The 13,091-nt window shown below is 38.2% G+C and overlaps 1 protein-coding gene across 1 annotated transcript; it reads right to left on the bottom strand.

Annotated features, from left to right (window-relative positions):
- Positions 1–2,657: 2,657 nt before the first annotated feature.
- LSM12 (LSM12 homolog) lies at positions 2,658–11,470 on the bottom strand. The gene is made up of 5 exons (XM_081933235.1): positions 11,103–11,470; positions 9,341–9,474; positions 7,461–7,570; positions 6,325–6,451; positions 2,658–4,678 (listed from the first exon to the last, which is right to left on the bottom strand). Exons 1-5 carry the CDS (start codon positions 11,221–11,223, stop codon positions 4,586–4,588), a joined length of 585 nt encoding a protein of 194 aa, XP_081789361.1. The 5' UTR covers positions 11,224–11,470; the 3' UTR covers positions 2,658–4,585.
- Positions 11,471–13,091: the final 1,621 nt, after the last annotated feature.

Raw genomic sequence — 13,091 nt, 5'->3', positions numbered from 1 at the left:
TTACGTGTGCCATTTTATAATGTTAAAAGTTCTGGGGGGAAATATATTTAATTCACAAAGAAAACAAAAAAGGACTGTGATCTATCAGACTATGAAAAAAAATGCTTTTCAGGCCCTATTGAAGAGGACACCGTTTGGGAAAATACTGTAAGCAGTTTAACTGGGGGGGGGGGGGGATAATCAAAATTCATGTTAAAAATTGTTTTTTAAAAAAAAAATCATGGTAGGATTGTCTTCTCTTCACCTTATTCTATTTTTATTACTAAACAGCCACTGCTTCCAATTATACACAACTTAAAATTAACTTTCATTTTTATACTGCAAACATCTACAAAAATGCCTCAAACCATAGTTCTTAACTACAAAATTATTAAACTGGATTAAGATTTGTTAGGCGTTAAGACTGGTCTGATGCCTTCCTTTTAACAGCTCAAGGATCAGTCTCAATTGTTATCTGTAAGAGATCAGATTTCTGGGTATTATAAAATTTAAAAATACATGTTGCTTGCTCTCAAATGCCAGGACATGTGTGTATGACTGTCTAGTATTCTTGCTATTTCTGATTGGGAGTGCAAATAACACATTGAATACCTACCATGAACAATCACGTTTATGGCTTATGGTTGTCTTATAAACTGTTGGGCATTTCTTGCTTAATTCAATTTTGTACATGGTTAACAATTTTACTACTCACCTGTTTATAGTGTACATATCATTTCAATTAGCATTGCTACATTAGAAATTAAACCCTGTATTTGTGTATTTTTTCTGTTGACACATTCTTCCAGATCTGAAAGCAAGTGCCAATACAGGATGCCAAAATCAGTACAGCATAGGAGAGCCAAAGGAAGGTAGGGCAATCCCACTATTTTACAATTAATTCAGGCTATTGTTTTTCCCCAGATAGAACATCTTTTTTATAAAAGTTAAACTGAGCCAAGTTCACATTTGGAGAACTAAAACCAACTATGCCCTAGACAAGCAGGCACACATTATTTACATGGGTGTAAAAACTAATATTATTTTTAAAAATGTATTGATGGTCTATCAGCCAAAAAGCAGTGTAAAGACTAGAAAGGAAATCAACTATTATGCACTACAGTGTTTCCCTGATAAGACAGGGTCTTTTCTTTTGACCCTCGAAATAAGCACTTGGCCTTATTTTCGGGGAGGTCTTATTATTTTTGAGGTGCAGGAGGCAGCGAGCATGGTCACCTCATTGCTGCTGCTATGTTGCAATATTTCAGCTTATTTCAGTACATGTGCTCAAAAGCCTGATTGGGCTTATTATTTGGAGGTCTTATTTTCAGGGAAGCATGTGCAGGCCCCAAAACAGAATCTGAGCTGGAAGAGACCAGCATGGAAATTGAATCCAGGTCCTCCTTTATACAGGAATACAAATTAAAACTTCCCAGAAAAGTATCTGCCTAGCCCCCTCTGGAACACACCACTATTTTGGATAATTCACTCCACTCTGTAACTGCTGGTTGTTGTTTTTTTAAAGAATGGTTTGAATGTGCTTCCTGTAAGGTAATTCCATTATATAATGTCCTGCAGTCTAGAATTACAGAAAAGAGGTCTTGACCTTTTTCTGGGTGGCATCCTTTCAATTGTAAAGAGGGCTATTTTATTGCTTCCATCTTTCTTGGGCAAACATTTCTTGAACATATCTCCTTGTGCTTACTTTCTAAATCTGATTAAATGCCCTTATGTAAATATGTTCCAATCTCTCTGAATCCTTAAAATAGGGTGCCGAGAATGAGACATAGTACTCAAGGTGAAGTCCAGCCAGAATAAAATGGAACAATTACCTGTTATGATTTGGAATTATTTCTGATACAATGTAAAAACACATTGCTTTGCAGTCATTATTATAGCATTGATTCCTGTTCACTCTGCAGTTATGTATCACTATCTAATCAGCTGCTCCACTTTGCATTTATTTTCTAAGAAGTCCATGCTTCTCTCATTTTATTATATCTAGTCTGCTTCCACTAGCTTATCAAAAACATTTTGCCTTCTGGATTTTGTTTTTTGTGTCATTTGTAACGTCAGGTAGCATTCTTTAAACCTCTTCATTCAAGTGGCTAATAAAAGTTGAATTCTGTCACTTTACACCAGTTTAATAAGGAACTATTCATGAACACTTTTTGAGCTAGCTATGTAGCCACTTCATTCTAATTTTCTAACTAGAATGTCTTGAAGTATTTTGTCAACATGGGAAATCACCCTTATGATGTGCAGAGAAATTTATACAACTCCACATTATAGTGCCTGTTCTAGAGAACAAATGCATAAGGCTTGGTTTGTTCCATAAAGCTTTTCTTTTCTGCTTTCCATCCATATTACATTAAAGTTGCACTGTCTTGCAAATATCAAAAATATTAACTCACACATTTTGCAAAAATATCCAGCAATTTATCTTTCATAGAAATAGAGAACTGATGTAGGAATATGTAAAATAGGCACACTCAAAAGAACATATGAGAGTGCATATGTTGGCATGCCAGTTTGCATATAATGTGCAACTGTGTGTCCTCATGTGTTCTCCAACTTCAGCAAACAATATGGTATGTTGTTTTCAAATTCTGTTGAACCCCCTCCCCCCCCATCCTCTGCCTGCACGCTTAAAGACACAAACCCACCAACACAAATGCTTGATTGATGGTTAAAAAAATTCTGGGTTTTTATTGGTTTTGCTAGACAATGCTAAAAAAAATCCCTCCATTCTGAAAGGCAGGGCTTGAATTATTTAAATTTTTATCCTTTTGTTTAGAAATAACAAAAAAGGGGAAAAGGGAGAAGAGATCATAGCAAAAAAAAAAAAAAAAACTCCAACCCAACAGCACCCTCCCATCCTATGTTATCGTTGTATCCTATGGATCTTCAAAATATTTATTTCCAAACCAAGGATACTTATGAATGACCCTGCGAGCAGCAAGTCCAGGAGAAGTAAATCATACAAATGCTGATCATTTCAACCATTTAGCCAACAGTAGCACATAGACTTATGGACAGAAATAATACTTTTTGGACAGTGTCTCCAAGTGACCCTGCAGCTCTGCCAGAACATATTTCCATTCAAAGAATCATACTTGGATCCCTGGAACTACAGCTAATGTCCCTGATCACCACTACAAACCAAGAAGCTGAAGTAACATCTCCTCTTAACAGTGATATAGCCAGCACTATCCACAGTAAGTCATGATGTCAAAACATGTGTCATGTGACATACAGATGATATATTTGCATCATGATGTCTTACAAAGTATTCAAATTGCATCACTTGCACCACAACACATATATCATTTACTTCTCTTTGCTCCTCTGCAAATGCCATGGATACAGCTGTACATCATTGGAAATATACTTTTACTATGCTGCAGAGGAAAATCCCACTGAGGCAGTTTTATTCTCCTGCCAATTCAGATGATTTATTTTCATGGACAAAAGGCCAATGAAGGACTAAGGACAATCACATGTGAATTCAAGCCCAAATCTTCACGCTCCTGCCCAACCCCAATTGGGTCACTATGGGCAATACACAAATCGTTCCTCCTATATTACACCCAAACAGAAAATCCTACAGAAAATCCTTGGGTGCTTCATTGTGGTCAGTAGAACAGCACATGAGCAAGAGGAAGCTGTGAGATCTAGTTTTCATGCCTTTGAGGATAGAATGATTCCACTACTATGATCTGTAGCCTTGGTTAGCAGTTCTAATCCAATGGCATTAACAGAGCTCAGATTTGTGGCAATGTAACATAATGCACAAGATAAAATTTATGGAAAGACCAAATGCCTGTGCCCTAAGTATGCATTCTGAATAGGGCATGACCCACTGAAGCCCAAGCATCAGCAGACATATCTGATCTTCTGAATTATACCTAAAAATGACAACTGCAGAAAGCTTGATTGTTAACAAGCATAGAATTTTTTTTCTACCATGATCCCAATTTTGAATACTGCGAGAAGCAGAAAAATATTTAAAGGGTATTTTATTTATATATATATTTATTATATATATATTTTGAGATAAGAAAAATAAGGCTAATTCAAGCCTTGCCTTGTGCAAACGAAAACCAAAATGAGATCGCCAGTCACAGAAAAGTTCCAATTACATCACTACAGTCAGCTTATTATCTTCTGTTTCCTCTATTCTTTTCGCTTTTTTAATGTGATAAACTAGGGAACTGAATTCTCCTAGTATATAGCAGGAACAGGGGTGGCATGGAATTGATTTCAGTAAAGCAGAAAAATCTGGGAGGGAGAAAAACCTCAAATACAAGACAGCTGACTGTTCTAGGGGGGAAACCTGGTGGGCAAAAAGTAAAGAGTCTGTTAGTCAAGTAATGAATGAGTTTTTAAATTATTCTCTGTTTTTGTCTTTGAAGTCTAAAGTTCAGAAGCTGTGGGTCCCATCATTACAGGGTAGCCACGACATAGAAGTGGGAACCCCCCTGCCCTCCCCTGACCTCTTTTGAAGAAGTCTTTGTCATCTGCTGCTGCGTGTTCGAAGGGTTTCCCCCCCCACCCCCACCCCCCGCAGGAGCACTCTGTCGCAACCAGGAAGGGCAGACGGGACTCAGGATGAGAGGGCGCTTTCCTTCTGTGTTGGCTGGACTTGTGAACGCTGCATCAACTTTTGGCTTTCGACATCTCTAAAATGTTTCTCGACCTGAATGGAGAAGGAGGCAAGGAAGTTAGCATTCATTTTAGACATTGGAACTACTGGCATGTTCATGAAAAGTAATGGGTCGCGAGGCTGGAAGTGTTGATTACAAAAAGATGGATTTACAATAGTGTTCCCCAACCTTTTCAGCTCGGCAGACTGGAGGAAATCATGGTGGCATAGCAGGAGAGGGGATGGTTTTGCATGTGTCACTTTCATAAATGCACCTGTGTACCTATGCACCATGCCCCAACATTTCCATGGCCCGGTTCCCGGCAAAGGACCACAGACTGGGGCTTGGGGACCCCTGGCTTACAACAGTTTGAAATTGAGGGTCACTTATGAACCATAAAAGAAATCAAGGTTTATTTTTTAAAGAAAAAACAGAAAAAAAACAAGGTGCCTGTGTTCTATTACAAATATTAAAGAATATTTAGGAAACTGTATCAATGGATTGCATATTAGCATTACATTCTTTGACATACAGACATGTTTATATATAAAACTTGAAACATGACACACGGACATTTCCTAGAGTTCTACTATTGTAGGATTGTTAAATTCCATTCTATACTACAAATACAACTATCACTTTAATCAGGTGAATTTTAGCTTGCCTCTTATTCGATCAGATATTTAATTTTTTTAAAGGTTACAGGTAGTCCTTGACTTACAACCACAACTGAAACTGGAATTTTGATAAGTTGTGGTCATAAGTCGAGTCATCGACACGATCAAATCCAATTTTACTGTTTATACAACGGTTGTTAAATGAGTCATGCAATCCTAAATTGGAATCCATTCTCCTGAATGGATGGTTTTTTTCCTGCCATAAACTAGCAAAAAATGACACAAACTGTGGTCATGTGAGCATGGGACACTGCAACCAGTCATAAATATGAGCCAGTTGCCAAATGCCCTGAATGAGGTCATGTGACCATTGGTGTGTGTGCATTAGAAACATTTTATAACAGCCAGAAGTGCTTTGCAGGCTGTAACCACCCTTTCCAACATCGAACATTTGTTAAACCACTAGTCCTCAATTAATGACTCTCTGTATTGCTTGAGGCATATAGGTGATGGTATGCGCACCTGCAGCAGCAGCAGAGGGGGAGGATTTTGCCTGCAAACTCAGAACATTCCCAGAGGGAGATTCAGCTCAAGACTACACAATCTAGACTGTAGAAGGGGAAGTAGCTAAAGAGATTTAAGGTAACCACCCCCTAGAATCTCCCTGGATGTATCTTGTAGCTTAGAAAGTTATAGCTTTAGTTTGACAAGAATCTGCCTATCTGGTGTAAGTAAATAAAATATTGGACTCACTGTTTCATCCCTGGGTCTGAGCCTGACAATATGAAAGCTACATTCATACATTGCATCACCATAGACTACTGAAGCGTCATTACTGAAACAAGCATAATTGTCTGAGTTTACAGAATATAAGCAGAAGCTAGTATTTATGAGTTATAGTGGCTGAGCTTCACATATATTCCAAAATCAAAACAAACCATTTAATAGATAAGCAAAATATGTGAATTCAATTTAAGTTCACTTTTGAATCTGCATGATCAAGGTCAAGTTTGCTTGTGCAGCTGTTTTTTGAACCCCATTTTCTCTTTTCCCTGATACCCCTCTGATCTTTGTATACTTACTATTTTGCGTACATGACTTAGGGCACTCCCCTCTTTGCCTTTACAATTTTCCACTTGATATGGAGGGGCAATGACAACTTCTTCCATCACAACTATATTTTTCTCTTGCCATTTACAATCTTTAATACTGGAGAAAGCAGAGAAAAATTTATTGCTTTCACTAATGAAAATTCATGGCAATTTGCAATGGAAAAAGGGAACAGGATAATGCTATTTGTTCTTGTCACCAACTGTCCAATGACTTTCTTTTTAGCCCAAGAACATGTGCTCCTGAATATTCCTAGAGGTAGTCCTCGACTTACAACCATTCATTTAGTTACTGTTCAAAGTTACAACAGCACTGAAAAAAGTGACTTGTGACCATTTTTCACATTTATGGCCATTGTAGCATCCCATGGTCATGTGATCAAAATTAAGGTCCTTGGCAACTGACAGCTGCAGGGTCCTAGGGTTATGCGAGCACCACCTTCCCAGCTGGCTTCCGATAAGCAAAGTCAATGGGGGAACTCACATTCAATTGCAGTGATTCACTTAACAACTGTGGCAAAAAGATTGTAAAATGAGGCACAACTCACTTAACAACTGCCTTGTTTAACAAACGAAACTTTGGGCTCAATTGTGGTCATAAGTTGAGGACTACCTGTACTAGTTTTTCATGCTGTAAATTTTCTCTGTGAATAGAGTGTTAAATTTTATTTTAATCAGTCCATAACATTCATTTAACATTATCCTCTTTTTCAATCATCTAAATATCTATACATGCTGAACTTTATAACTATAGAGTATATAGTTTAGGTTAACATAATGATAAATTATGTTTTTATTAATAAAATATGATTAAATTGGTAAACATGTCTAACACATAAATCATAAACCTCAAGGAATTGCCTTATACATAATGCTAGATCAAAATGAAATAAACCACATTTAATGGCTTCATATGATATTTGAATATTGTTTTGTGGTTTTACCAAACCGACTTGAAGTATGTAACAGGTATTTAAGCTATAAACTGGTTCTTTTAATGAACTATTGTTCACCCTTCACAATAAACCAGTTTCAATGTACTCTATAAATGTACTCTATTAGTAGTAGTGCCTACTACCATTATATCTATATAAATTTGTGTTACTTACGTCTTGTGTATAGTCTGAAATAATTGTTGTCCTTCCAAGGAGACCCCAGCACTAATTGCATATGCTTGGCTCATCTTTTCTTCCTTCTCCATCCGTGCTTTGCTTGCAAGCTGTAAAGGTGCATGAGAGATGCAGTAATTTTGGTCTTCAAATAGAATTCAATTTGTGGGATGTCTGGATAACAGAGATGGGACAAACCCCATCTCATGAACTTAAGTTCTTTAACTAGGTGAAAAGCTCTCCAAATCAAAACAAGAAAAACACAAGATAATTTTAAATGTGGAATGGGGTAGTTTTAAGAAGATTAAAAGGGGGAGGGGGAAGATGAGGGGAAAATGAGGTACAGCTGACATATAGTAGTCCAACCTAATATCCAAATCTAGGAATTCTGGGAATTGACATCCACACATCATAAAGTTGTCAAGTTTGACAAACACTAGTCTAGAAGAAATGTACAAAATGCTCCACCTATATAGCTTTATTTGTGGGAAAGAAAGTTAGTTAACTAAATCCATTTGTTTTATTTCTTTGGCAAGAACTAAAATGTGGTTATCAAACAACACAAACAAACCTCCATATTCTCTCAATTAACAAGTGCCTGAAGGATTTGACAGATGAAGAAGTCATTTAATTGGGAATATGCCCAACAGGCATATAACAGAACTATATTTTTATAGGCAAATCCATTTTCCCTTGTGCCATCACTGTGAAAACCTAATCCTCACAATACTATCATATGTCCAAGTATATCTACCCATGTATAACACCAGCAGCATCATCATTATTATCTTCTCTACCACCCTGTCTTATATACCTATAAGGTATATAAGTTATATCATTATTATAATTATTATTTTGTTACTTTGCAGGTACATTGAGAGCTTCTATGCTGAAGACAAATTCCTTATGTGTCTAATCACACCTGGCCAAATAAAGTCTTGTCTTCTCTTTGGCAAAATTGCACTACAAAATCAAAACAGCAGTACCTGCCTTTGCCATAATAGTGATAGTTTTGCAAACTGCTGTACACTTGCATTTCCAGTGTAAAGTCAAATTACTTGACACTTGGTACACAAAAGAAATATGTATTATTTAGCCTTCCAAATGCCTCATAAAACATGTAAAAAATAGGAACTTCTGAACAATAGATTTCTCCCATTACCCCTACAAAATAGTTACCCATCTACATTTATCTATCTATATAAATCACTCACTCCCAACTCCAGGCAATCAAAAGATAGAGCATCTATGGGAAAAGGAAATGTTGTTTTAACTTGCAATCTTTCCAAATGAACTTATTTTTGTGGTGTGGTAAGAGAAAAGTCAAAGTTGACCACTAATGCTGATAAAGTCAAGAGAATATTAAACACATAGTACTATATTTCTAAAGCTAAAGCAATAATTTGATCTATTATAAACTAATTCATTATTTATAAGACAGCCATGCTAGGGTTTGAGAATTCTTGGATTAGGAAATAGAATAGAATAACAGTTGAAAGGGACCTTGGAGGTCTTCTAGTCCAACCCCCTGCTTAGGTAGGAAACCCTACACCACTTCAGACAAATGGTTATCCAATCTCTTCTTAAAAACCTCCAGTGTTGTGGAGCATTCACAACCTCTGAAGGCAAGTTATTTCACTGATTAATTGTTCTGTCAGGAAATTTCTCCTTAGTTCTAAGTTGCTTCTCTCCTTGATTAGTTTCCATTCATTGCTTCTTGTCCTGCCCTCAGGTGCTTTGGATATTTATATTCTAGAAAAATGTATTACTAGAAAAAAATATTAACTTCAAAACTATATTGCTTTGAAAAAAAACATTTTTGCTGTGAAGTTTGTATATGTACTTTCAATATTTTCAACATATTCACAAAAGATTCTTACCTTGCTAACATTGAGTGAAGCTAAAGGTGGGGGTGTTTCTGTGCGGTCATTAATTATGTTAACTTCTGATACATACTGTAAATTTATAAGCAAGATATCTGCATGGTTAGGTTTACCACTTGAGGAAGGGCATTCTAGGGAAAAACATTAAGGAACATACAAAAGTTGTATAGCAATTCAGAGAATGATACACTTCTATAAAGGAAGATTTTATCTTTATAGTACATCCAATATAATCAGGATTGCCTCCTGAAAAAATTGCATATGAATTCAACAACACAAGATTGGTTCCCTTAAAATATCCAGCAACAGGTGCTAACTATATACAGTAAACCAAACCTTACCAATGCAACAATCATTTTCTTAGTAGCTTTATCAGTCTCTCTGTAAAACTGCTGCAAGAGAACACAGCATCTCTGTGGACTATTCATTTATATCCATGAGGTTGCTATCAAATCACCTAGAAAACTAATTTCATTGTTAGTCATTTAAAAAATGAAGAGTTTTCTGGAACAGATTAAAGCCTCCTATCACAAGACTGAAACAGCATGTTGTGCTGTTACTCTGCACCACCATGAATACTCATTTTTTCTATGAATTTATTTACAGTAGTTCACCCTTTCAAGGCCTTGAAATGAACTGCACTTGAAAGAGAAGGTATGGAGTTTCAGTCTCCTGAACCCATGTTCACTATGACATTCTAATCAAGAAAACTGTTTCGGGCTACTGTACCAGCTATGGGTATTATTTCTTAGATCAAGAAAGCTGTCAGATAAGACTTCTGCATTATTAGGTTTCTTGCCTTTTAATAGCTATGTCTATACATAACACCGAAAAAGTCTAATCACATCTCATCATTCATTAATTTCTGAGTTCTTCAATTGAAGAACTATGTCCTAAATGCAGTTAGTGAAGATCTATAGTAGTTGCAAGAAATAATTATTGAAAACTTCAACACACCTTTCTTTTTGCTGCAAATCTTTTTCCAATTAATATAACAATAAGATATCCCAAACCAAATATTAATGTAAACCTACATTACATTACACACATACATCAAAAGCAATTACATAAACAGCAGATGAAGACTTGCATAGATTGACTTGCATACTTTTCCAAGATTAATCATACACTCAGATTACTAGCCATCAAATACTGAGAAATCAAGTGTTACACGTCAACAAAATTCTGCATCACTCTCCATTTCTTTTCCTCAAAACAGCTTCCCCTATCTACATAAATTATATATTCTTGACATATCCCCCCGATTTTTCTTCCATTTCTATTACAATATCAGAAAGCACTTCTTGGGCTTCGGTTTTCACCCCTGATCCATCTATTAGCACTGAGTTTTCTCCCCTTCCTTAACTAGTTAACTTATTGGCTCGTTTTCACCCTCTTTCCTGTACAGGTTTTCTTCTGTCTCCAATACCATATGCAAATAGTAACTACTTGGATCAAATGATACCCAAATAGCCCTTCAGCCGAGTCTCCTCATTCAAAATTACCACTCCTCCCCAAAAACCACGCTCCTCGGTTTCCACGAGTCTTTGATGTCGAGCTCACTCCAGCAACAGCCCTCAACCTTCCCAAATCTGTCACAGCTCCTCAAGCATTCCCCTCATCTGCCGAAGAGGGTCGAACTGAGGCAGCTCACGTGCCCTCTTTGCCCATGCAGCTCCCTTCGGCAGGCCCAGCGACGAGGTCCCCTTGCCCCGCCGGAGCTCCCCGCTGCCCTCCACTCCCTTTCCAGTCAGGATACTGAGTGCCAACATCTTGCTGGGGTAATCAAAAGCCACCACTTCGCCTTGCAGCCGCTGCTCCTGGCAAGTCCGGCACAACACCTGGCTGCCCACACTGAAGTACTCGCCCGGGGCCGCCATCTTGTTTCAGGCCCAGGCCGCAGCGGCGGCAACCTTCGCGCCCCCGCTGCGCCTCTGCAACCTTCGCTGAGGTGGCAGAAGGAATGGCGCGGGGAAAGGGAGCGGCGAAACCGATCCCGGCGCGCCGAACCGGGCCCGATATGCTCGTCTCTTCCCCCTTTTTTTTTAGCCACCTGGCTCCTCTCAGCCTAGGCGGAAAAAAAAAAGAGGACGAGTGGCCAAGGCGACGGCGCCCCGCCTGTACGTCAGCCCCTCCCGCACCCACGTGACGTCACCCAGCAAAGCGAGAAGCGGTTGGCTGGCTGTTCGGCGGTTCCTTCCGAGGGCGGGGCGAGCATCCCCAACCAACGTTCGGAAAGAACACCACGGGGAGCAGAGGCCGGTTAAAAGGGGGCGGAGCGCCAGGGAAGGGGAGGGTCCTGAGCCGGTGAATCTCCCGCGTGGGGTGGGGGTCGAGCTGGGAATCGGAGCTGGTATTTTATGCATATTTTTCCTGAAGTAAACCTGATTAAGTTTTTGACTGAACTTGTTAATAATATTGCTTTACTGTCAGTGTACATATTTACAATGAGATGGGTTCAGCTCCCTCAGTCAATGCACACACCCCAACACAATACAACTCACAGGGAAGACAAAAAAGTAACACAATAAATCATATTAACAAGCACCCAGTGAACAAGTTACACGTTTATTCTCAATAAAAGACCATATATAGAGCAATGACCCTAATTTCGAGGGGACGCATATATCGCGGCTACGATCGTAAGTCCGCTGAACCGAGAGAAATTGGAGGGCTTAGTAGAGGCTCTTTTTGAGCAAGCACGCCTGCATTTCAATTGTTAAGGCTGCGAATGATTCAGTGTTCGAGAGTTGAGTTTAACCAGCAGTAAATTGCTTACGGTGGGGCTGCAAAGTCTGAAGTGGAGGACGGTCAGTGAATCGTCCCTAAGGATGCAATGCTGTTTTGGTGGCGAATAAATCGAACTCCCATTTACTTCAGATGAAAAAGTTAGGACCATTCATTAGTTTTAATAATTGTCATTCCTCCAGGAGCTTAAAATGGTGACCACAGCATGCTCTTTTCCCGACATTTCACGACTGCAATCGTATTAGATTGCGAAATAGTCCCTGGCGCCCAAATTACCCGGTCTGGATCTGAATCTCCAATGCCTTTAAGCTTTTCAACTCTACGTCACTGTAACTTTCGCAGTGCTAGCTCAAAGCTCGCGATTTTCCTTCTATCCCTTCTCAGGCAGACATTTATATGTTCGGAAAGAATACTACAATTAATTTATTATGGCAAAACATTTTTGGACAGCTTGCAAATGTCCAAATAAAAAAAAGGAATTTATGGGAAAAGTATAGAAACTGTTGGCCTAGAAAGTATTATCAACTCAAATGGTTTCTTGCAAAGCCTTTTACATCAGGTATAGGGTTTCCTACCTAAGCAGGGAGTTGGACTAGAAGACCTCCAAGATCCCTTTCAACTATGTTATTCTAAGGTATTATACTGAGTTCCATAGATGGATTAAACTAGTTCAAACTGAGTGTTCCATGTTTGAAATATTCTATTAATGGAATTATAATAGATAAATCTTTGTGGATAGAATATATTCATTTTTGCAAGATACAGCCATGTACCTGACCAAACTTTCAAGTCCTGCTTAGTTTTGGAAAAAAAATGGAAGTGTGACAGTGACAGGCATGTACTTTAAAATATCAGTTGCAATTCAATAGATTTTACCCTGAAATATGGATAAAATAGATTGCTACTGTACTTTCAATCCTAAACAGAACAGAAAATCATTGACTACAAAACATGTAGAAATATGGATAATAAGTGACTGCACTTTTTCTGAAAATGGAAT

Source organism: Natrix helvetica (genome assembly GCF_964273705.1).
Source record: "Natrix helvetica genome assembly, chromosome: Z".
NCBI classification, from domain to species: domain Eukaryota; kingdom Metazoa; phylum Chordata; class Lepidosauria; order Squamata; family Natricidae; genus Natrix; species Natrix helvetica.
Note: the sequence above shows the minus strand (reverse complement) of the source record. Positions and strands in the feature narration are given on the sequence as shown.